Source organism: Hemicordylus capensis, chromosome 4 (genome assembly GCF_027244095.1).
Source record: "Hemicordylus capensis ecotype Gifberg chromosome 4, rHemCap1.1.pri, whole genome shotgun sequence".
NCBI lineage: Eukaryota > Metazoa > Chordata > Lepidosauria > Squamata > Cordylidae > Hemicordylus > Hemicordylus capensis.
In genome coordinates this window covers 52,650,151-52,676,179 of record NC_069660.1, presented here as the reverse complement: position 1 = coordinate 52,676,179, position 26,029 = coordinate 52,650,151, and the positions used below count along the sequence as shown (strand labels likewise).

At 49.4% G+C, this 26,029-nt stretch overlaps 1 protein-coding gene across 3 annotated transcripts; it reads left to right on the top strand.

Annotated features, from left to right (window-relative positions):
• The first annotated feature begins 301 nt into the window (after positions 1-301).
• ELF3 (E74 like ETS transcription factor 3) lies at positions 302-22,723 on the top strand. Of its 3 annotated transcripts, none has more exons than XM_053242680.1 (9): positions 302-945; positions 12,508-12,681; positions 13,827-14,048; positions 14,615-14,704; positions 14,838-14,960; positions 15,273-15,365; positions 17,978-18,088; positions 19,322-19,517; positions 21,275-22,723. In XM_053242680.1, the coding sequence occupies exons 2-9, from the start codon at positions 12,516-12,518 to the stop codon at positions 21,384-21,386; spliced, it is 1,113 nt and encodes a 370-aa protein (XP_053098655.1). In that variant the 5' UTR covers positions 302-945; positions 12,508-12,515; the 3' UTR covers positions 21,387-22,723. The 3 variants fall into 3 exon arrangements, with proteins under 3 accessions (XP_053098655.1, XP_053098654.1, XP_053098653.1); XM_053242679.1 differs by lacking the exon at positions 302-945 and adding an exon at positions 9,744-10,444; XM_053242678.1 differs by lacking the exon at positions 302-945 and having other exon boundaries at positions 11,282-12,681.
• Positions 22,724-26,029: the final 3,306 nt, after the last annotated feature.

Sequence of the window (26,029 nt, the reverse complement as noted above, 5' to 3'; positions counted from 1 at the left end):
AGGAGTCATTTGAGTCTCTGAGGCGAGTTGAGCTTTGAGCTTTGGTTTGCCCAGAGACGAGCACGGCCCAGTTAGAACTGCCACACCCCTGCGTGCAGCTGAGGACTGGGCGCCACCATGAGGCCCAGCTAGGTTCGGGCACAGCTGCTTGGCGGGCGCCACGTTCCAGGTCCGGCACTGGGCAGGGAAACCCCAGCAGGGATCTCCACATCGCTGCCGCTGGTGAGAGGCCAAGGCTGGGTGCAGGGCTTGGGCTGATGACCCCAATTCACACCCTCAAAGGACAGCAGTGAATAATAAATACCTCGATTTATATACCCCAATTTTCTAGAACACTAGGGTATATCTTCTCAAGATTTACTTGCAAACTTCATACAAGGTGTGAGACAATGCTCTACATACTTTGCTGGGGCCCTGCATGCCCCCGCCTCTCTTCCTGGGCCCTGAGTCCTGCTTTTCACGCCCCACTTCCCTGGGATGACCCTGATTATTATTTCTTTCTTTACTAAGAATAAGAGAGGAGATGTCTCTGCCCCAGGGAGCTTGCAGAATTAAACTAGACACAGAGGAAGGGGAGGGAAACGGAGGTGGTGTAAACAGGGCACACACATGCAATTATTTCAATAACATGTCCTCAGGCTTCGTTGCAGTGCCCTATGGGTGAAACTAGATTGTAAAGCTGGATAGATGATATAAACAACAATAATTTCAAAGAAAAAGATATTGCAGGAAGTTCCCAAGGCTACTGTCAGGTGGTAGAGATCAGACCATGAAGACAATTTTGAGCCATGTATAATGGTAACCCTGTCACAAATGCACTGCAAGAAGATGAGTGTGTTAATTCACCAACAAAGGGCTTTCTTATTTCTGGTTATTACTGAACTTCTGTGGCAGAAAACAGCCATGTGACTGACTGAACCAAGAACCTGCGAATCCTGGACCAAGGTAGATGTAGCAAGTTCCACGTCTGAGTAATTATGATTGAGGCTCTTTGAATGTTTAGGCTCTTAGAAAATCTTGAATATTTAAGCTCTTAGATCAGGGTTTCTTAACCTTGGTCCCCCAGATGTTGTTAGTATACAACTCCCAGAACCCCCAGCCACAAAGACCATGTCTGGGGATTCTGAAAGTTGTCCAACAACATCTGGGGGACCAAGGTTAAGAAACCCTGTCTTAGATTATTATGGGGATTCACCTTTAGTGGCACAGCGAGGGAAGTGGCACAGCCTAGGGAGCAAGAGGTTGCTGGATCGAATCCCCACTGGTATGTTTCCCAGACTATGGGAAACACCTATATCGGGCAGCAGCAATATAAGAAGATGCTGAAAGGCATCGTCTTATACTCCACAGGAGGAGGCAAAGAAAACCACAGGGCTCTGTGATCACCAGGAGTCGAAATCGACTTGACAGCACACTTTACCTTTACCTTAGATTATTATGGGGAAGATGTTCACACACACACACACACACATTGTGATTGCCTTCTAAGAGGTGGGGGCTTAAGTAAGAAACTAACAGGGAATCACTGTGGTGTGATGGAGTCACGACATGCATATGTGATGATTAGTCAGGCTTTTGTCCTTGTTTTGGGGAGTGTACTCCCTTTTCCCCTGGATGTATTCTAGCTGGAATGACCCAAATCTGTCTGATTATATCAGAGCTTCAAGATGAATTCTGAGCTGGTTGTTCAGGCTCTACTGGCAGGTTGGTTGGTTTTGACTCAGAGCTGACTGACGTAATTTAAGAGAAGGCTTTGAGAGTCACTGAGCCATAGGATTCCATGACAACACCCACTCATCACTAGGACTCACACTAACACCTTGGTGCCCAGTTTAGCAAAGGTGGATGTAGTTCCCAGGCAACTATCCAGGGTTTTCCTCTTTGCCCTCCCACTCCTGCCTAACAAGTCTTGAACGTATTTGGGGCCTTTGGCAATAGTGGCCTGTGAGCATCGGGGGGAGGGGCAGCAAAGGAGTAGAGAATGACCCTCCGTTGCCAGGTACTAGGTTCGTTCCTATGACCAGTAATTAGGCAGGACAAGCATCCTTCCTGCCCAAGTTTTGGGAGATGTGCACGCTGCCATTTTGCAGTTGTATGTGAGTAAAGAGCAAGGTAGAAGGTGGGGGAAGTGATTGGGTTCCAGGCTCCCGCTGGGTAGGAGGGCTTTTCCTCCTGCCTGATTAAACAGCTGGGTACAGCTGCTGGGTAGGATGGAGCCCTCCTATCCAACAGGAGCCTTGCACACAGTCATTTCTCCCACCTCCTACTTTGCTTTTGACTTGCACACAATTGCAAAACCCGGAAATTTATGACCAACAAAAGGAAGCCCTTTTTCACACACTGCATAATAAATCTATGGAATTCTCTGCCAAGGGGCTTGGACAAATTCATGGAGGGCACGGACAGGTCTATCAGTGGCTACTAGTCTGATGGCTATAGGCCACCTCCAACCTCAGAGGCAAGATGCCTCTAAATACAAGTTGCAAGGGAGCAACAGCAGGAGAGAGAGGGCAGGCCCACATCTCTTGCCTGTGGGCTTCTCAGAGACATCTGGTGCACCACCCTGTGAAATAGGATGCTGGACTAGATAGGCTTTGGGCCTGATCCAGCAGGACTGTTCTTATGTTTTTATGTAAAATGGGAGCACACACAACTTCTAAACCTGGGTAGGAGATGTGTCTTACCCTACTGCTCATCATGTTAGTGAGTCTACTATATGAGGGCAAAAGGCACACTGCAAGAGTTCTTGCAAACCTGTTGTCCGGGCCCAAGGAACAACCACCATGCCATAAACAATGGGGTGGGGGGTGGGAATGGACACATTGCATGGGAAGACCACCAGATCTTTATTCCATATCTCCCCCCTTTTGCTACGAAACTTCTGTCAGGGTGTGGGATTGTCAGCCTGTCCAGGCAACCCAGAGACATGCCACAAGACACGGCCAGAAGCCTCTTCATGAGCCTCTGGTGCATGCAGGGCAAAGCCAGCATCGGGAGCAAGCCTGCAGAACACACCGGCAAGTGCACATCATCTGGCCAGAAGGGAAAGGGAGGATGGGTGGGGATGGGGAGGGTGTAAGAGATAAAGGACCGGGTTACCTAGGAGAGCAGAATGCCATCTTCTGCATGATCCCCACTGTACATTAAGGTCATCGAGAGTGGACCATCTCCAGATGCCACCAGTTCATCTGGCAGTAACTAGGGAGCAGGCCTTCTCTGTGGTTATTCCTGGGCTGTGGAATGTGCTCCCTACAGACATTTGTGGCTTAACATCTTTAAAGGTAAAGTCGTGCTGTTGAGTCGGTGTTGACTCCTGGTGACCACAGAGCCCTGTGGTTGTCTTTGGTAGAATACAGGAGGGGTTTACTTTTGCCATCTCCTGTGTAGTATGAGAGGATGCCTTTCAGCATCTTCCTATATCGCTACTGCCTGATCTAGGTGTTCCCCATAGTCTGGGAAACATACCAGCAGGGATTTGAACTGGCAACCTCTGGCTGGCTAGTTAAGTCATTTCCCTGCATCATTACCAGCCTTCAAAAGAGCCCTTAAGACACACTTTTTGAAGCCTGGCTTCAAATTGTTTTAAATTGCTGTTTCGGCCGTTTATTTTGTCTTTATAGTGTTTATTTTTGTGAACTGCCTAGACTGAGCCTTTGCAGCCAGGTGGTATATAAATTAATTAATTAAATAGTCAAAGATCTCCCCAAGAGCAGCAGCAGATCTCTGCAGGATTCCAGGCTATCAGGCAAAGTCAGGGAGAGTTTCTGAGGATGAGCAGGAAGGGGCAGCAGCCCAGCAGGAGCCTTGGCCCTTGTAGAGAAGCCAGGCTAATGGGAGGAGAAGAGTGTGTCAGAGGAGGAGGAGGAGGACCCGGCTGGAGACAGAGCCCTCTCCTCTCCATGCTGAGGTGCTGGGGTAAGGGGGAAAGCGACTGGGAGCCAACTGAGAGTCTGACAACTGCCTTGGAGACACTGGTGGAAAAGCACTATATTATAATGAAGGACATTTTTCAATGTGCTACAATAATGGCATTCATGCTACAAGCCAGCATTAGGGGTTGGTATCATTGGGCAGCTGTCAGAGGCCCGGGGCCCCCCAGAAAGACCCCTTTCTGGGCCCATCACTTTCATATGGTGGTGGCCGAGCGCCTCTTGAAGAACCAACCGGCCAGGAGAGGGCCCACAGAAGCCAGTGTGTGGAGGGGCCCCTGGAACCTGGAGCCAGCCTTTCCTAGCTGCAAAAGAGGCATGTCTAAAGTCCGCTCTGTGATAATGCTGCCTTGATAGAACACTCGGTGGGACTGGAATGCATCGCTGAAGGCAAACTGGGGAAGCAGTGAGTGTGTGACCCTTCCAGGAGGAGCATCATTTTTTCCAGGCCCTGGTTAATGAAAGGACTTTTACAGGGCCAGCCCCTCCAAGAGCATGGTGAGGCAGTTGTCTGGGGTGATGGATAACGGGGGTGGGGGTGGGGGTGCTAGTAGCTGCCACTGCCACCGCACTAGTAGCAGCAGCACCAGAGAGAGTGGTAGTATTCAGGTCCCACCAGGAAGGAAGTCGCTGGAAGTGGCAGGAGCTCCAAGAAGCCGCTGCGGAGCCAGCAAAGGCTGGCTGCAGATGGAGATGTGATGAGCCAGGAGCTCCGCCCCTTTCTGGAGCTGAGGCTGGCCTTGCTCCAAAACAGGTGCCTGAGCTAACCTCCTCTTGAGTAGTCCCACTGGGAGGGGAGCCCTGAACAGCGAAGGGAGCGCTTTGTCTCTGGTGTTGGAGTTCAGCCCTGGCACCATGTCACTTCGGCCCCTGGGGTCCCAGGAATAATGAAGCAGGGGTTCTAGGGGCAGCTCAGCCTCGTGGAGTCCAGGGGGGATGAAGGGGGCTCACTGAGTCCCCAGAGCTCCAGGGCTTCTCTGCGGGGGCAGCTGCAGGGAGGGGAGCAGGCCAGGACGAGCTCTGGCTGTTAGCAATAGCACTTACATTTATATACCGCTTTATAGCCGCTTTATAGCCGGAGCTCTCTAAGCGGTTTACAATGATTTTAGCATATTGCCCCCAACATTCTGGGTACTCATTTTACCAACCTCAGAAGGATGGAAGGCTGAGTCAACCTTGAGCCCCTGGTCAGGATCGAACTTGTAACCTTCTGGTTACAGGGCGGCAGTTTTACCACTGCGCCACCAGGGGCTGTTGGATCCAGGGCGCTTCCATTGGACCAGGGATCTTGGCTAGGGGGTGCTCAGGGGAGAGGAAAGTAGAACCCGGCTGGTGAACAAAGCACTGGCTGGCCAGCTGGGAAAGGGCAAGGGCTGTGCATCCATGCCTTGATGTCGTCCACACTCCCTGCTTCTGCTGCTAGTACATGGCAGGCATGCAGTGCACCGCATATGGGTGGGGGAGCAATGTGAAGTCAGGCAGCAGCAGTGGTCTGACCCAGGTCACCGCCAGCCTCCCTACACCCTGCTTGTAGCGAAGGATGTGCACAAAACGTAATTCGAGCTCCGAATTGTGGCACATTCCCTGCACCTTTAACAGGGAGGAGAGCAGGTCCATACCGGCTCCTCTTCTGCTCGCCGCCACCACAAGTTCGTCAGAGTTCCCCCCCCCCCAGCTAAGATCGTGCACTGGCAAGGCAACTCCCAGCTGCCCTCACACGATACTGACCTTTGCACATGTACAGTAGCCATTTGCATGGACCATGTGCATGCTGACGTCACGTGAGAGCAGCTGGGAGATGCCCTGCTGGCACACAATCTTAACTAGTGAGTGCCGCCAAACTTCCTGTGGTGGGGAGTGGAAGAGGAGCAGGTATGGACTTACTCTCCTCCCTGTTAAAGTTGTGGGGAATGTGCCATGATTTGGAGCTCGAATCACGTTTCAGGCACATCCCTACTGATAGGAGAGGCATTTCGACAAGAGAGTTTTGCTCTGTTCTTCATGACTTTGTTCCCCTCCCCAAGGAAATCAGCTGCTGTTTATGTAGCAATCATCACACCCAGAACAGTTGTCCTCTTTATTTTCAGCCTCCTGGATCACACACCTTTACATCTCTTTGAGCCGAAAGAAAACATAGTCGTTTGTAATGTGTACCGGCCACTAGAGGGCAGTCGTGTCTAGGGTTGCTTCCTCCAATCCACCTGTTTTGCCTTTCTTAAAAAATCGGGTCCTGCTGGAGCTTGGGAACTCTACTCTGGAAGAGTAATTGACAAGCATCAGAATGTGAGCAGCCACAAGGATGCTCAGAACTGAACATCCACAGCAGCAACACAATAATGATTCAAATAAACCCCGGGAGCCCTGGGAGCTAGAAGGATGAAAGTGATATAACAGGTGAAAGCTGTAACAATTGGCAAAGAGCCTTTCCCAGACAACAAGAGTGTCTGGCCAAGGCTGCTCCCAGCCCTTGCAAAACCTCTTGTGTGGCCTCTCTGCACTGCTGTGCAGAGGGAGATTCTCACAGCCTGATTCTCAATCTCAGCCATTGCCAACATAGAGAGGAAGAGTTCCATAGCAAGCAAAAGTCCAGGCACCTGGGGGTCTTGAAGCAGAGGCTGCAGGTATGCCGGATGAGCAGCCGAGTTTGAAAGCTCTGTAGTGGGCAAGGAAGCAGTAAGATTCCTGTGCCATGTTGTTTTCAGAGCGGGTGTCTGGAAGCCTTATCGCCCATCCCTAGCAAACAGGAGCCCTGCTCACAGGACCACCGCCATGAGAATAAATGCACGGAGCGAGGAGATTAACATCTGCTGACCTCCTCTCTTCAACTCCCAGTGCATGGTGTCTACCTTCTCTTTCTTTTTTAGACTGTGAGCCCTTTCGGGGCAGGGAGCCATCTATCTATCTATCTATCATCCATCCATCCATCCATCCATCTGTCTATCTATATCTCTGTAAACCGCTTTGGGCACTTTTGTTGAGAAGCAGTATATAAATACTCTGCCTCTCTGAAGAAGATGGGGGGGGGGGGCGCGCAGGGACCCATCTTTACTTTTTGTCACAGGGCCCACTCCAACCTTGCCATCCTCCTACTGGGGACCCCTGTGTCTACATAAGACTGAGCTGTAAGTAAGACAATATCCTAAGCATGCATAGTTGGAAGTAGACAGTATTAGCAATAGCACTTAGCAATAGCATTTACATTTATATACTGCTCTATAGCCGGAGCTCTCTAAGCGGTTTACAATGATTTCAGCATATTGCCCCCAACATTCTGGGTACTCATTTTACCGACCTCGGAAGGATGGAAGGCTGAGTCAACCTTGAGCCCCTGGTCAGGATCGAACTTGTAACCTTCTGGTTACAGGGTGGCAGTTTTACCACTGCGCCACCAGGGGCTCATGTATTGAGATCAATTGCCCTTGTTTCCACATAAATGTGTCTAAAACTGGGCGATTCTCACTGTTGCTTCCCCTCCACACCTTTGGGGATTTGTAAATTAAAGAAACAAGCAAGGAAGTACAGAAACAATGTCTCTAACTTAGAACTGAGGTTACACTTTTAACTGTTTTTCTCGTGCTCTAACAGATACACGCTCAACAGAAATTCAGCAGACAAAGCTTTCAGCATTATGGAAGCAACATATGGAAAAGCTGAACCTTATGAATTGCTAACTGCCAAGACATGCAGATGCCCATAACCCCATGGAGCGGGGTGTGTGTGGGGGAGCTGGTGACCTTGTTCCCAAGGTGCGACTAGTCTGTGCATGAGCTTAGGATACCTGGCCTGCACACCCAAGCAGTGTGCCCTCTAACAGGGATCGCCAGATGTTGTTGGCTACAACTCCCATAATTCCCCAGCGATTGCAGCTGGAGAAACTGGGAGTGGTAGTGAACTGCATCTAGGAATCACTGTTAGAGGGAACACTGCACCCAAGCTTTCTTGCTACTTCCAAGCAGCAGGTATAACACACAAAAGACGTGGGTTCTACTATTGGTTGGGAAATGCTGGAGTCAAGCAGGGGAATTTGCTAGCCTGGTGCCTCCTAAGTGGCATCAAAGTACTGGGGCAAACCTCATGCCAGGCCACATTCCCAGAAATGCCATTCTGTCAGGTCTTGACGTCAGCAGGGTGTGACATTCATCTTGTTTGTGGCCTAGCCAGCTAGTCAGGTTGGCGGGTTGTTTGGATTTCCAGAAAGCTGTCGCTGCTATGAGTACATAGTTCACTTCACCCACTTGTAAGCACTGCCATCCTTGTCACATGACAAAAAGAGGAGAAAGAGATCTGCCCAGCTCAAAACAATCTGCAGAGCAGCCTCTCCTCAATGTGCACACAAAGCAAGTCACAATGTACACACAAAGCCCTGCACCCACAAAGCAAGTTGCCTCGATCCCAGCTTGACAATGGATGTTTCCCACAAGGGAAGTCTCCACTGGTTTTTGCATGGCACAAGTTGCCTGACAATTGAGTCTGGAACCTATACATGGACTAGAATGCACCTCCATGTGATTTTTTTAAAAGGCTCTCTCCCACCCACTAGCGCAAGAGTCCCCGGCCCCCTGGGTTGCCCAGCTGTTGTTAGACTACAGCTTCCATCACCCTCAGCAGGGGATGATGAGAGTTGTAGTCCCACCACATCTGGGGTCCCAAGTCTGGGAACTCTGCTCTAGCTCATGACGGCAATATGAACAAGGCTTTCCTGACGAAAAATATTCTTACTGTGACCTGTGAAACACTCTGAAAAGGGCAGTGGCAGAGAAAGGGGCTGACAAGCAGGGCTTGCGGGGGTGGGGGGACGACAAGGAGGAGCAAGCACCCCCTGACAAGTAGTTTTTCCCACCCACCCACCCACCCAGCCCCTCCTGCTGTTTCAGAAATCTACAGTAATATGTGGGAAACAGCTTGCTCTCCCTTAAATGCACTTTGCCTCTTCTGTGCCCTGCCTCAGGTGTTTGTTTGTTTTAAATGGTACCACCACTGGGAGCGGCACAGCATTCTCCTGTCTGTCTGTCTAGGGTCCATCTAGTCCAGCATCCCGTATCCAACAGAGATCAACTAGATGTTTCTCCCCCTGCATTCAGAGGCATTCCTAGTTCCAGTTTAGGCACAATAAATCTGTTTGTCTTTAAGGAGCCATGAGCCCTTCTCCGAGTGTTGGACTGGGACTGGAGAGACCCGAGTTCAAATCTCTACTCAACCATGAAACTCACTGACAAACATAACCACACCACTCTGGGCTCCTAGAAGAAGGAGTGGGATATACATGTGAAACTTAATATATATATATCAACAAGGCTGCTTCTCCAGAATTTGCCTCTAAGCACAGGGATTCCTTCAACTCTCTCAGAGGTCTCTTCTTTCTCCACATTTTTCTGCACTCTGTTTTCTTGAAAGTAACCCAGCATCAGCGCAGGAGCAAGAAAGGCCAAAGGTGTCTTTGGCAAATAGTCACAATAATGAACCCTCCACAGAATCACCACTTTTAAAAGCTGCCCCTTTGCCCAGTTAGCAGGGGTGGACTGCATGCCACACTGGAAACAATGAGATTGAACTAAAAGTCATAACTAACCAAAGGTCCCAGCATCAAATGTGTGCTGGATTCCAGTGGGGTAGCTGTATATTAGCCCAGGGACTCCCAGCTTTGGGTCCCTTGATGTTGGACTAGCATTCCCATTATCCCCAGCCAAAATGGCTTTGGATAATGGATAGATAGATAGATAGATAGATAGATAGATAGATAGATAGATAGATCTATATCTTGACCTAGACCTAGACCTAGACCTCAGCATGAGCTTTCATGGAATACAGCCTGCCTCATCAGATGCATGAAGTGTTGCTTTGATTGATTGTATTTGCTGAAGTTCATGGGAAGCATTGATAAAATCCTGGCCTCGGCATAGATGGGGGTGTGGAGAGTGCAATTTACAAGCCGTGTGAAAAACTGATACATTTCCAAAGCAAGTGATGAGCCGGTTTTGACCCCCAGATGATCCTGGCATAACCTTCACCCTGTGCCCAGCTGTGGGATGGCAAATGGTGCAGCTGCCCCTTCCAACCCCATTTTATATAGACCTATTCTTGGCAGGGGAGGGAGGTGGGCCGTTTTATCTGCTTTGATGAGCAAACAAACAGTAGTGATATGAAAGGTAGAAAAACACCATCCTGGGTGAAACTGGCACAGGCCCTGCCAGCTCTCTGGTAATGATTAAACTGTCAGCCTAGATTTCCCGGCAAGGTAAGCTGGCATCGACCCAGGTGGCACATATTATGCAAATTCCCTTGGGCGGGAGCTGAGTACCTGTGCTCGGAATTCCCCTAAAGGTGGAGATCGGGTTACTGGAGTGGAGACGCCCTATAAAGGGTCAGCCATGGGGAGGGGCTGAGCCATACAGGCAGTGGAGTCACAAATACCAGGGCACAGGTGAGCAGGAGCCGAAAGCTCAAAGCTCTCTGGGATCTGCTTGAGCAGCCTACTGCTGTGTGGATTAATTTAATGGCTGTGGAGTACTTGCCTGGTAGGTAACCAAAGTGGGCTAAGGGACAACAGCGAGGGGTGGTGGTGGTGGTGGTGGTGATGGTGATGGATGTGCTGTGACTGTATCTGAACAGGGTCTGTTGTTCTTGCTGAGGATGTTGCTGCTGCTGTTGCAGAGAAATAGATGGTTTGGGGTTTGCTTTTGCTTTCCCCCCTCTTCCCCTGAGAAGCTGCTTCTGCCAGGGTCACTTACACCTCTGATGAAGACAGGACAAGCACTGGGATGTCTGTTACTTACCATCATGCCCTGCTTTTGAGCATCTAGAAACGTAGGAAGCTGCCTTCTACTGAGTCTAGCCATTGATCCATCTAGCTCAGTATAGTCTGCATGGCGTGGCAGCCCCAGAGTTTCAGGCAGGAGTCTTTATATTATATCTAGGTTTCCTACCTAGATCTAATAGGCTATCATGCCCATTGCTGGAAACCAAACCCTGGGCTGGATGCCCCAAGCACGGCTCTTTCATTCCTGTGGATTCTCAGAAGCCAAAACCTCTTGCCTCCAATTCCAACCGATCACCTGGCAGCTTCCAGACTTCAAGCAAGGGAAGAGGAAAATAACTTTTTTTTTTTTAAAAAAAGAGCAAAAACCCAAGGAGCCAGGCTAGCAAAAGCAATCAGCAATAGGGCCATCACCCCCTGCCTATTTAGCATTTGTATACCTTCGGCGGTTTTGCCCGACAGATCATCAACCTGCTGGGATTCCTTCCCTAAGAGGATTTACCGTTTGCAGTGCATTGACTGAACGCGATGAGGGGGGGTAGGAGGGCGATGAGGGGGTGGCAGTGGTGGGGAGCAGTGGTGGTGGTGATGATGATGATGACGACGCGTGAGAGTGGTGGAGCTGCTCAGGTGAGGCTGGGATGATGAGGAAAGGCTCTTTTCAGAGACCGCCATGAGCCAACAGAGCCTCCTTTCCCATCGCCTGGAGCAAGCAGGAAGGTTTGGCAAGAGGCTTGCCAGGAACACTACCAGGAGGCTTTAGAAGCACATGAGCAGTCCCTCGTAGCTCGCCTGGGCCTACAAAGGAAGCCAAATAGCAGACATCCAGGCTTCCTAGAGGTGGCTATGAATCCCTAGTAACTGTCAGAGCTCAAATGTGTCTCTTTGGTTTTACATTGCTATCCTGCCCTGCCCTTCTCCCAAGGAGCCCAGAGTGGTGTCCACGGTTATGTTTATCCTCACAACAACCCCTTTTTATTTATTTATTTATTTATTTATTTATTTATTTATTTATTTATTTATTTATTCAATTTCTATACCGCCTTTCCAAAAATGGCTCAGGGAGGTTTACACAGAGTAATAATAAATAAAGAAGATGGAACCCTGTCCCCAAAGGGCTCACAATCTAAAAAGCAACGTCAGATAGACACCGGCAACAGTCACTGTAAGTACTGTGCTGGAGGTGGATCGGACCAGTTACTCTCCCCCTGCTAAATAAAGAGAATCACCACGTTAAAAGGTGCCTCTTTGCCAAGTTAGCAGGGGTGAGGTAGGTTAGGCAGAGAGATAAGTGACTGGCCCAGAGTCACCCAGTGAGTTTCATGGCTGAATGGGGATTTGAACTCCCTGGTCCTAGTCCAACACTCTAACCACTCCACCACACTTGCAGTATTGGCAAAGCCTGGCGAAATGTAATTGCCATGCCAAAGTAAAGTTGTTGTGGCTATTCCTTTTTATTTCAAACTGAAGGCTGACACTGGACACTAGGGGAAATGGTGGTAACTTCTTGCTACCTTGGTTGATCGGTTGTGTGGATTTTCTCCGCTAGAAATCTGGGGGTTTGTGTTTTGAGGCCTGATCTCAAAATGATGCCTGGACAGAGCCCAGCTGCAAGGGACTTGAATCTGGAGGAGCAGCTATGTGCTAAGAATCCGGCGGCACCTTGCAAAACGGATGCATGCATAAATGCTGCTGAAGAAAAAAAGCTGCGTTTGACCAATGCACGCTTACAAAGTGACAAAGTCTGGGCTGTACGGGCAGCTTCTTGCTTGTGCAGTGGGCTAGGTCTGTCCCTGAGTCTTAACCATTTCAATCTTCTGGCAGAAAACTCCATGGCGGGATCCTGTGAAATCAGCAACCTCATCTCAAACTACTTCAGTGCCATGTACCAGCATGAGGAAGCACCGCCTAACCCAGACCTGCTGACCCACCTTGGAGACGAGGACAACAACCTCCCTCTCCCTCTGTCGAATGCACAAGTGTCTACAGAGACAACAGGTAGGTGTCTAGGGCGGAGTGCTGCAGGGCAATCTGGGCAACAGGATTACAGAGAAGACGGGACATCTTGTATCCTCCAGGGAACATTTTGAGCCCCAGGAAACTGGCCCTGCCAGGCTTTGCTTTCCAACAACAAAAAGATGGAAGAGCTGTCTTAGCAGAAAGCCCACTGGGGTGGAGGCTACGAGGCTCATTCCAGGCTCACCTTCAGCTTTGACGTGTGATCTCACTCTTGGCTCTTAATGAAGCATTGTGCACAAAGTGCTTTCAGCACTTGAAATGTGCTATATAGTTCCCCAACTATAGTCTGAGGGTCCAGGATGCAGCCACCTTGTTGAAGCTAAGCAGGTCTCAAACCACATGAGACCCATGGATGCCACCTTCCATTCCAGGATGGAAAGAAGGTGGGATATACATGCAATGATTTTTTAAAACCACCACAATACTAGCTTTTCTCTCTCTGTAAACTGTGGGGCATCTTATTTAAAAGCTCCACCCTGCAAGGATATAAGAGACTACGGCTATGAATATTTACATACCACTTTTCAGCAAAAGTTCTCAAAGCGGTTTACATAGAAAAATAAATCGGGATAAATAAGATGGCTCCCTGTCCCCGAAGGACTCGCAGTCTAAAGAGGCGAAGGTCTTTAAAGCATTTTCTTAGAAATTGTCTGAGTCAATAAACGGAGGTGCTCAGTGTTTTTAGAAAAGGTGCACAGTGGGAAGTTCCAAGTTTGTTGGAAGTTCCTTGAGTCTTGTCTTTCCAAAAGTGAAAAACAGAAGAGTGGAGAAGGAGGGGGAGCCCCCTCTATAGATAGCCTGATAGCTGGTGCTGATAGCCTGAGGCAGGCTGTATACGTGTATAATGGAGTCCTGACTGATTGAACTGGGAGCTGGGAAGTTGCTGTCCTAAATGACCTCACCCTGGTGGGGAGGGGCACGCACCGAGATAAGGGAACAGGTGACAGGTGTACGTGTTAGGCCAACCACAGTGACTAAGCAAGATAAATCCAGTGCGTAAATGAACCGGCCGCACCCTGTGCTGTTCAGGCAGCAGACTGTTCCAGAGGCTGGGCTGGCTGAGCAGCATGCAATCCGGCATCTATGGCCCTCAGTTCACTCTTCTCTTTGCCCCTGGCCCGCAGGCAAGCCCACATGGTATGGCGAAATGCCTCAGTGCTGGAGCAGGTCTCAAGTGTTGGAGTGGATCAGCTACCATGTGGAGAAGAACAAGTATGATGCCAGCGCCATTGACTTCTCCTGCTGCAACATGGATGGGTACACCCTTTGCCAATACTCGCGGGACCAGCTCGGACTCATCTTTGGGCCTCTCGGTGACGAGCTCTACGAGCGCTTGCATGAGATCAGTAAGTGCTGGTGCCCCCTCTCGAGGCAGGAACTCAAGAGCTGAGGACATGGGGTGGGGTCTAGAATGGTACATCTGGCTGGACCTGAGAGTACCTCGGAGAGGAGATGCTGAATATTTAGTCTCTGGACCTGCATTCGGGCTGCCCATTTCTGTGACGGGTGTCACGTCACAAATGCAACTGACACTGATGTCTCTGGCGCCTTAGCAGCAGCCAGATGCAAGGCGCTTCCTCCACCCCCATCACTTTATCTCCATGCCAGAAAAACATCACCTGTTCTGCTGCTCAAGGCAAAAGAGCAGGGCCAGTAACAAGGTCATGGCAGGCAGCCACATACAGTCCAAACATCCCCTTATTTACCAAGGACAGCCCCTGTTTTCTGGCCCTTAGTAAATCACTCCCCCTACTTTATCTCCACTTCCTTAAGAGTCCAGAGATTGGGAAAGCCACTTGTAACTGGTCCCTGGATGAAGGAGGGAGGGGCACTGGGTCATCACTGGGTGGACCTGGTCTTATCATCATTCACAAAGAATCCTGAGGTATATGTTTTTTCTCCACATCTGTAGCCTCAGTTCCCGATGAACTTGGCTGGATCATGTCTGTGCTAAGGAATGAGGAAATATCTCCAGACACACTTCTGGATGCCAGCCCTTTAGGTGAGGAGAAATGTCTGGGCTTATTCTGTCTTGTGGATGTTGTCCATGAGGGGTGGGTGTATATATGCACACATGTGTGTCTGTGTACGCTTGTGGATACCTAACCCTCAACTTCCTTCTTTCCTGTTGCTAGAACTGGGAAGCCCATGCATTCAGGAGTACCCAGATGATCTGAAGCTAGCCAGCCTTTTCTTGCAGCCTGACCCTGGCTATATCTCAGGGGCCATGTCACCAGACAGCTCTGCATCTCTAGCAGGTATGGTTCCCATTGCCTGTTAGTGTCTTCTGCTTCTTGCCAAGCTCTGGTTTGGGCCTCACAGGGCTTAACAAACACGTGGGTGGTCAGCATCCTGGGAACAGTTGCCTTCACCCTTCAGGATAGAAGCCTCCTGCCTATCTCTCAGTAGCAAGGAGTCTCAGGCTCTGTAAGTGGGATTACAGGACAAGCATTCCTCAGTCCGCAACACTGCACCAACCTTCTTCTAACAGAGGACACTCGGTGCATCCCACCAGTACAGCTGAACTCTGCTGGCCACAAGAGATTTCACTCCCTTTTCCCCCCATGCAGGGACAATGTCTCAGAGCCCTCGGTCTCAAGACTCCGGTGGAAGTGACCTAGATCTCGACCCCATAGACATGAAGCACTGCAACTTTTCTGACGGTGAGAAATGGGTAGGCTTATCAGTGGGAGGTCTGGATTTCAGGGATGTGTGTCTGTGCATGTCTGATAGGCAAATTTGCCTTCAGCTTCTTCACCATGACAACAGTGGCACCATCAACACAGGTGTATCAGTTAGATGGAATACAAAGATGCCTGGCCCTTCCCACTACGGGCAACATAATGGAGCCATGTAGCAAAAGAAAACATTGAAAAGGGACCTTGCAACCCTTTGGGGCTTGCTACTATTCCAAGCACCCTCATTCTTAAAAACTAGATTTCCTAGCTGTCTGGGAAAGGTGAGATTAAGATAGGACCAGGGATTAATCTGAGAGTAGTAGGCTCTTCACAGCCTAATTCCCGAATCTGTTTTTAATGTTAGGGCTCAGTCCAAAACAGAACAAGTCTTAGAAGTCCTATTCACACCTTATGTTCAACATATTCAGTATGTGTACAGGTACACATTTACAGGTCTGTACCTGTACAAACAGATACATAATGTGGCACGTACAGTCACTCCCACATTAGGTTCTGCAAACATACAGTAGTACACTTCCTATCTGTAGGCCACATTTAAGGGGGCCTATTCCCAGGTTTACTTTTTAAATGAATGCATGTACAGTCATTCACACAAAAACATGCATGTGTACATATGCCTTGTAAATCTCTGAATGGGGCTAACGAGGAGTGTAGTTTGAACATGTGAAGGTGTTTTGCATTATCATTGTGTAACCAAAAGCATGTATCTAGTGAGGAAAGGGCTCCCAGGACAGCATGACTTCCCAAGACGTTGGAATCCTAGCATGTTTAGAAACAGCAGTGCCCTGGTGTTCTGGAGTTATATTCTGTAAACACAAAATGTGGGCCCCTCGGGCAACTCCAGTTTTTTATCAATAGGCTAGGGAAACCCATCACTATGGTAAAGGTAAAGTGTGCCATCAGTCGGTGTTGACTCCTGGCGACCACAAAGCCCTGTGGTTTTCTTTTGGTAGCATACAAACAGGAGGGGTTTGCCATTGCCTCCTCCCGTGTAGTATGAGATGATGCCTTTAAGCCGCTTCCTGATAGAGGTGTTTTCCATAGACTGGGGAACATACCAGCGGGGATTCGAACCAGTAGCCTCGTGCTTGCTGGATATTAAGTCAAATCCCAGCAATACTTCTTCAGGCAGAAGGAAGGGTTGGAAGTTCTTCATATAACATATAATCAGCCCATAGATGGAAGTATGAGGCACCTTAAGTGGTGCAGCGGGGAAATGCTTGACTAACAAGCAGAAGGTTGCCAGTTCGAATCCCCACTGGTACTATATCAGGCAGCAGCGATATAGGAAGATGCTGAAAGGCATAATCTCATGCTGTGTGGGAGGAGACAATGGCAAACCCCTCCTGTATTCTACCAAAGAAAACCACTGGGCTCTGGGCTTGCCAGTAGTTGAAATCGACTTGAAGACACACTTTACCTTTACAAATATAATAAATAAATAAAATGCGTTTGTGGCCTACAGAAGCAGGACTGTTATAGAATCTGAGGCTGGATCTATCCTGTGTTTATACTTAGGCCAAAGTATAAACATGCAGTTTACATGCAGTTGTAATATAACTACCCCCTGACTTTTTAAGGACAATAAATAGTAGCAGGAGGCTGAAATTTTAATCAGAACATCAGCAGGGGAGGGACTGTTTAAAGCCTGAGATTTTTATACATGCACACCTTTTACTCCAGACGAGAAACGATCAGGGAACTGTATCCCCCCCCCCCGCCCCGGAGAATTGGCAAGTAGCCACTGTTCCCTCTAAGGCGTGCACACATGCACGTGCTCACAAGTTTTTTGGTGTCCGCTCAGTTAATTTTTGATCCCGCTCAGGCTGAATTAGGAAGGCCCCACTCTGAATGCAGGTGCGCACACAGTGCCTTGAGACTGCCGCCCAGAACAAAACTCATTCCACACAGAGATTTAAAAAAAATTAGAGGGACCACTGTGAGTAGCTTGTGGAGAGAAGGGATTTTGTGCAGGAAAATGGCCCAAATGCAAAGGGGATTAAGAAGACCCCCGCCCCCTTTGTCAGTGACCTGCTGCATATTGCAGGCTCTCCCACCTGCTTTATGTTGAAGGGGAAAGTTGCACACAACTGTGTGAGGGAAGGCGTCGCTCTGGCAGACTGGGAGAAAGGCTAAACCGTGGCCACTAAACCTTGTGGGAAACTTACTTCTAATTGGGCAAAGTTGGCTCATCTTTACAATTGGCTCATCTTTTAAAGTGAGCGTTGTCTTATGCTTAGCAGGGAGAGAGCAACTGTCCTGATTCAGCCTAACTTAGCATCCCTCTCAGTGGCTGGTGTCTCCCTTGTGCTCTTTCTCGATTGTGAGCCATCATCTCATTCCTTTTGCTATGTCAACAATTTTGAGGACTTTTTGCTGAAAAGTGGTTTATACGGTTCTAAATAATCATTCTTCCATATTGCAAATTCAGGCTCCCCACTGCTTCACCCCCCTCCACTCCCCCACCCTTTTGGGGTGCAGTGAGTCAGCAGGGATGTGTTCTGTGACTTGAACCAGATGGGTGTGCTTTGGGGCAGAAGCGTAACTGTGTCTTGCTTCTCCTGCTCCTTCTACAGGTGACTATGCAGAATATAAGAAAGAGGATCCCAAGAAGCGGAAGAGAGGAAGGCCCAGGAAAGTCAACAAGGAGAACAGAGACTGCCTGGAGACCAAAAAAAGCAAACACTGTACGTGAATCCCATGCCTGGGCAGGAAGGGTTCAAGACATTTCGCCACTGCATGCCATTGAAGAGTTTTGCACCCTCCAGCATGCTAGGGTGGAGTGCTCCTTTTGGATTGCATGCTGCTTCATTGGTGCCCTTGCAAATATGGCTGCCCCAAGCTCTCAAGCCACAAGGCAACTGCAAAGATCCAGACACTCAAGCCATTAGGACAACCCAAAAGGCCCAGTCACACCCTTAGTGTTGGCACCAATGCCTTTTATTCCAAAGTGCATAAAACTCTTGTTGTGCACCACCCAGAGCTGCTAGATAGGGTGGTATTAAAATGCAACCAATTCATTAATTAGGTGGAACAGGGGGTATATAACTGATCTGGCTCAGGTCTGCCCAGATTGCCTCCCTGCATCAAAATGGCTTGAATTCAACTTCAAGCAGAGTTGAAGACCAAATGACACGTTCTATTAAAGCAATCATTAAGAGATCGGCTTAAAACAGGAAGTCTCTCCTTTTTGTAAAAGAAAACAACTGGGGGCCTGATCAGTGTAGGGACCGTGGCATGCGAAATGGGGGCCAGGGGGTTTACACTGTTCCTCTGTGCCATTTCCCCCCTGAAAATCCCCCTTGGAGCAGCTATTTGCCCCCAAAGCAGCTCTTTGCAGTAAATAAGACACTTTGGAGGGGACATTTTGGCAGAAAAACAGTGCAAGGGGGAATGTTGACTTGTCCCCTGCGCGCGCGCACACACACACACCATGGTCCCAACTCTGATCAGGCTGCTTTTTGACAAACATACAGGAGTCACTTCTGGTCCACTTCCTTTAATAAGCTCATCTCTTAATGACAGGCTTAATGGAGGAGTTCTTAAACTTGGGTCCCCAGATGTTGTTATTAGACTTCAGCTCTCATCATACCCAGTCACAATGGCCAAAGGCCATTGAAGCTGGAAGTCCCACAACATCTGGGGACCCATGTTTGAGGACCCCTGGCTTAACATATTGTATATTTTGGCCCTGAGAAAGGCCAGCTCGACCATCAAGTTTCCTGCATCCTTGGAGATGTAGAGTCTGCCTTAATGCATAGGCCAGTTGCTTGTGCTGTGACAGCATCTTCCTACCAGGGGGAGTTATGCCCCAAGTTGGCACTCCATTGGGATCAAACACTTTGCTTTTGGCATCTAGACATCTGGTCCTAAATGGGGGCTCTTCTTTACGTTGCCTTTCTGCTCTCTTTCATAACCAGCCCCAAGAGGGATCCACCTATGGGAATTCATCCGGGACATCTTGATTCACCCAGAGATGAATGAGGGGCTGCTGAAGTGGGAGGACCGGAGAGAGGGCATCTTCAAGTTCCTGCGCTCTGAGGCGGTGGCTCAGCTCTGGGGGCAGAAGAAGAAGAACAGCAGCATGACCTATGAGAAGCTCAGCCGGGCCATGAGGTAGGTCTCCTCAGAACTCTGCAGTTCCCTCAAAAAGCACTACATAGGAGGGGTTTAAAAAAAAAAGTATAGAGGGACCAGTCCTCTCCACAGTCTTATGCTATGGGTACATTTCCCTGCAAGTTATTTCTAGCTGCTGTGATCTATAGCAAGTACTTTATTTGTTATGTTTATATCCCACCCTTCCTCTAAGGAGCTCAGAGTGGTGCATATGCGTACACACACTGCTCACAGCAATCCTGTGAGGTAGGTTTGGCTGAGAGGGAGGAATTGGCCCAAGGTCACCCAATGAGCTTCACAGGTAAATGGGGATTGGAATCAAGATCTCCCCAGTCCTAGGCCAACACTCTAACTGTTGGAGCAGATGCAACATTTACCTTGTGAGTGGAAGAGGGTGTGCCTCTTCTCCACCCCCTTCTTTTTAAAGCCGGGTGGTGTATTTATCCCATCAGTGTACACAGTGCATTACAGAGTAACAAAATCACAGGAACACAGGAAGCTGCCATATACTGAGTCAGAGCATTGGTCTATCAAGCTCAGTATTGTCTTCACAGACTGGCAGCGGCTTCTCCAAGGTTGCAGGCAGGAATCTCTCAGCCCTATCTTGGAGATGCCAGAGAGGAAACTTGAAACCTTCTGCTCTTCCCAGAGCGGCTCCATCCCCTGAGGGGAATATCTTACAGTGCTCACACTTCTAGCCTCTCTTTCATATGCAACCAGGGCAGACCCTGCTTAGCTAAGGGGACAAGTCTTGCTTGCTACCACCAGACCAGTTCTCCTCTACCCCTCTAATCAAAATAGTCAAGTCCCTGCCCCAAGGAGCTTCCAATCTAAATTTAAATTACAGGGGTGGAGATGCTAAAGGAAAGGGAGATAATGAAGGATCTAAATCAACTCGGGTAGAATTCTCTGCCAGAAGATATGGTGACAGCCAACAACCAGGATGGCTTTAAAAAGGGTTTAAATAACTTCATGGATGAGAGGTCTATCATTGGGTACTAGTTAGAGGGCTAAAGGCCACCTCCAGCCTCAAAGGCAGGATGCCTCTGAGTACCAGTTGCAGGGGAGTAACAGCAGGAGAGAGGGCATGCCCTCAACTCCTGCCTGTAGGCTTCCAGTGGCATCTGGTGGGCCACTGTGTGAAACAGGATGCTGGACTAGATGGGCCTTGGGCCTGATCCAGCAAGGCTGTTCTTATGTTCTTATGTTCTTAAGAATAGGAAGGAATGTGAGCAAATGGAGTTGCAGATGTTTAGGCCTATTTGCCGTAAGGGATGTAAATCTAAACTGCAAAGATTTCACACACACACAAAAGTAGGTTTTAAGGATGGATGGGGAGGAGGAGAAAGAGGTGACACCTCATTCTGAGAGAGAGGTGACACCTCATTCTGAGAGAGATATCCCAGCACAGAGGGCAACAAAAGTGAGAATCTCTAGAGAGTTAGGTTTATATCAAAGAAAGTTGGATTCAAATCCTCACTCAGCCATGAAACTCTAATTATCTCTCAGCTTTGCCTACCTCACAAGGTTACAGTGGGAATAAAATGAGAACTCCATGTGAACTATTGGAGGTCCTTGGAAGACGAGGGGGTATAAATCTGACAGAAACGCACATTCCCCCAACCCTTGTAGCTTTCTTTCCCCCACCACTCCTCTCTCTGTGTAACAAATGCCACCAAAGCTCCTAGTCCTCTTTATTTTTTGGGGAAATGTGTGCATAAAACCCTGACTCTCTCTCCCCCCTCTCCCCTGCTCAGGTATTACTACAAGCGGGAGATCCTGGAGCGAGTGGATGGCCGTCGGCTTGTGTACAAGTTTGGCAAGAACTCCAGTGGCTGGAAGGAGGATGAGGTGCAAGACAGGAGCTAAAGAGCTGGGAGAGCCACACACAGACTTGGCCTTGGCCCACCTTGGCTCAGAGGACCCATTCTGAGCACCATGCACTGACAAGGGCTCTGGCCCCTTTAAGCTGCTGTCACAGGCAGTGTGTGTTAGACTCCAGCCCCTTCGTGGGGCAAAGTGTGTGCGCTGGCTCCTAGCCGGAGCTCAGGTAATTACGGCTGATATTTTGGCTCAAGTAGGTTATTGTGAACCATTATTACGTTGTTGCAATGGGACTCTGGCTGCCGTTGACTCTCTCGATGGGATTACAATGCCCGTGGCTGTCCGAGGCCCAGCCCTGAGCTCATCCAGGCAGAAGGAACAGGCCGTTCTCCGTAGCTGCTTTGTCCCAGAGGGCTGTTCACAGGACATTAAACGGTCTGCTGATTCACAGGGGAATGCTGCAGTCAACTGGGCATGAGGAGCTGGGAGTTCCCCCTGTGCCACTGAAGGACGAAGATGCCTGAGGTCCCCTTTGGAATGGTGGCAGGACAGGTGGCTTCCCACACAGCTGCAGACAAGTCCCCAGCTAATGCTCTTGTATAACAGGAGAGCTGTTCTTGTCCTTGCAAGCCTGAATTGTCCCCTTTGCTAAGCAGGGTTAAGCAGACTATATGTGAGCACTGTAAGATATTCCCCTTGGGGGATTTGGCCGCTCTGGGAAGAGCACTTGGATGCTTGCAGGCAGAAGATCCCAAGTTCCCTCCCTGGCATCTCCAAGATAGGGCTGAGAGAGATTCCTGCCTCCAACCTTGGAGAAGCCGCTGCCAGTCTGTGTAGATAATACTGAGCTAGATGGACCAATGGTCTGACTCGGTTTATGGCAGCTTCCTATGTTCCTTTGTAAGAGGCAGAAGTGAGCTGGGTACTCTTTTAATTTCTGCCTGAGATCCTAGTTAGTCTCAGACAGTTGAGGAGGCAAGGCTTATGAGCCCTTTCCTTGTCTCCTCCCCAGCCACGTGGAAACCACGTCCCTCTTCCAAGAAGCCATGGCAGCCTTCCCCATGAATACTTTCTTCTTGCTCCTAATTTATGTGATATATGTAAGTGTGTTTATATAATGTACATAGCTATCTATTTTTTTTTTTTTCATAACTGAAGTGTGATTGTGTCAGGAAGCACTGGGCATTTTCAATACCGATGATTGTTGTTAATATTCAGCTGGGCTGAAAATAAAACAAAAGGAAATTATTATTTTGGAATCGGAAAGTGTTTGCAGGATGTTGTACCTGCTCGTTGGTGACTCCAGGAGAGCCCTACGTGATGTACAGGCCTCCTGCTTTTTAATAATTAACCAATAAATCACGGTTTTGTTGGTTTTTAAACTCTGTGTACTGCCTCTTTATAAATGTTCATTTCTGGGGATAAAAGCAAAGAATGGATTTTCACGGATAGGTGCATCTCCCTTCCTGTCCCTTCTTGTTCTCAACATGTCTCTCTCATGTGGGCATCATGGAAAGATGTCTTTCATTTACAGACGTTCCTGCCTCTCTGGCTGCCCTAGATAGGGATGCAAGTGCACATTGACATAGGAAATCCCAGTCTTGGGTAACCTTTTTTTTTTAGTACAACTCCCATCACCCCCAGCTTTGGGCCATTGTGGCAGGGGATGATGGGAGTTGTAGTCCAAAACCAAGAAGTAACCCAAGACTGGGAAATCCACATTATCATCAGTGCACATCTATAGTACTTTTTCAGTAAAAAGCAATGCCCCCCCCCCGCCATTGCCAAACATTGCTCTAGTTCGGCATCCCCGCCACCACCCCACACCTCAGTGGCCTCTGGGCATAAAAGCAACAGCTCTTCCCTGTTTGTCCCCTTCACTCATAATCTTTCCTTGCCAGTGTTGTTCTCACACCTTTTGGAATCTGCCCTCTGGACTCCAGAAACTCAGCAGCAATGGCAGTCTGTTCCTCACATGAGATCCTTGCACAAAGGATCTCCCTCCCCTTCTCTCTCCCTTACCTGAAACTACACCTAGATGGGTGGTTAGGCCATGTGTCTTGCATGAAGAAGTTCCAGTGGTCCCAGGCACAATACTAAGCCAGGCATCTGCAGTTAAAATGGTAGCAGAGCTGAGAACAACCTTCCCTGGAAATATGCCACCAGTCAGCATAGAGCTGGATGGACCAACAGTCTGACTCTGGATAAGGCTACAGATACGATAAATACTTATATACCACTTTTCAACAAAAGTTCCCAAGCGGCTTCACATGTTCAACATCAGGACACTGCAGCAGCCTTTCCTAGCTCCCTTTCCTGATCAAGATGGGGTGAGGGTTCAAACATCCCTGTGAAGCTGTTGAGATGTGAGCTGTTCCTTCTGAGAGGTGAGCTGTTCCTTCAGTGGCTACAATACTCTGCAAGGGTGGAGGACAGTGTTCCCTCTAATTTTTTTCATCAGTGCGTGGAATGAGTTTTGTTCTGGGTGGCAGTATCAAGGCAGTGTGGGCACATGTGCATTATTATGTGCCACTATAGATACAAAACACACACACACACACACCATAAATATGTAAATACTAGTAATTTTAAGCCCGTTATAATAACGGGCGCTAGGTGTTGTTTTTTTAATTTATTCCTTCTTCCTTTCTCTTGCCCTTTTTTGGGGGGGATGCTTTCAATTTGCCAACAGCCATTTTTAGAACATAGAGATTAAGCCGTGCCATATTTCACACTAAAATCCATTTTGATAAAATACTGCTTACCTATCGCAGTTTTCTTGTCAGATCAAGATTGGCAGACAGAACACCTAACCCCAACTGTTGCATATTAAGAAATATTTATTAAGCAGACAGATAGATTCATAATACTGGGGCAGCGATGTTCTGTGAAAAGCAACAGTACTTTCCTCCGAGTAAACTTGCACAAACTGCAAACTTAAAAAGAGGAAGTGCTACACTCGGTTGGAGAACGTACCTGCATTATTAAAGTGCTGCAAATAAAATCCGCTTATTAACATGCCACATTCTGCGGTGATTGTTGTTTTAAATGATCAATATTGAGACGGCAACTTCTGTGTTGAGCAACCGCCCGCCCTCCCAGCTGCCGAGACCTCTTCTGCCCGGGACCATGTAGAGAAGGAGAGAGGAGCTCACATGCAGAGCTCCTCACTCCTTAAAGCCTCTTCACGTACTGCCGCTTTGGCCGAAAAGGACGCCTATTGCGTTCTTTTCGGCCAAAGCGCCAATACAGGAAGAGACTTTAAGGAGTGAGGAGCTCTGAGTGAGCTCCCCTCCAGTCCTCTCGGCCGCCGCCAGTGGGGCCAGGCTTCTCGGCAGCGGCCGCCGCCAGCGGGGCCAGTGTTCTTGGCGGCGGCTCGGCCTCCGCCAGCGGGGCCAGGCTTCTCAGCAGCGGCTCGGGCGTCACCAGCGGGGCCAGGCTTCTCGGCCTCCGCCAGTGGGGCCAGGCTTCTCGGCGGCGGCTCAGCTGTCGCCAGCGGGGCCAGGCTTCTCAGCCACCGCCAGCGGGGCCAGTCCTCTCGGCCGCCGCCAGCGGGGCCAGTCTTCTCGGCGGCGGCCACCGCCAGCGGGGCCAGTCTTCTCGGCGGCGGCCACCGCCAGCGGGGCCAGGCTTCTCGGCCACCGCCAGCGGGGCCAGTCCTCTCGGCCGCCGCCAGCGGGGCCAGTCTTCTCGGCGGCGGCCACCGCCAGCGGGGCCAGGCTTCTCGGCCACCGCCAGCGGGGCCAGTCCTCTCGGCCGCCGCCAGCGGGGCCAGTCTTCTCGGCGGCGGCCACCGCCAGCGGGGCCAGGCTTCTCGGCCACCACCAGCGGGGCCAGTCCTCTCGGCCGCCGCCAGCGGGGCCAGTCTTTTCGGCCACCGCCAGTGGGGCCAGTCTTCTCGGCGCGGCGGTGGCCGCCGCCAGCGAGGCCAGTCCTTCCTGCCGCCGCCACTGCCTCTCCCTGCTCAGATACAACATGGCCACCCGTGTCTGGGCAGCCGTATCTTTTTGGCAGTTCTGCGCACGTGCTCCGCGCATGCGCAGAACTGCCCAAAAAGACACGGGCAGCACGGCCGCACACCTAACCATTTTATGGTATAGGATGGAAGGAAAGAAGTGTATTTTGCAATTCTATTTATAAAATTGGATTTTTACTTTTTTTTCCACTTTACATTTAATCTTCATCATCGTCATCATCCATCATCATCCCTGCTACCTTGCCATGCCTTTGTTTGCAGACTGACTATAAACAAAGGAATGTTTAGGTAGCAGGGAAGATACAAGGTAGCAGGGAAGATACACTGGAACCAGGGGTGTATCTAGGGTTGGGCAGGCAGGGCATGTGCCCTGGGTGCCACTTGAAGGGGGCGCAATTTTAAAAAAAATTTTTTTTTTTAAAAAATGGCCCCCCAAAATAAAATGGCCACCACACATGCCCAAATGGCCTCTGTGAGGCACTAGGCCATGCCAAGCCTTGTAGAGGCCATTTGAGCATGCACGGTGGCCATTTTGTTTTCAGCGGCCATTTTTAAAAAAAAAATTTTTTTTAATGGCCACCACACATGCTCAAATGGTCCCTGTGAGGCCCTAGAGGCCAGATGGGGAGGGAACCTTAGCAGACCCACCCCATGGCCTTTAGGAAGCCCCCCAAAGGGGCTATAGGTAATTTTGTTTAAAAAAATTAATATA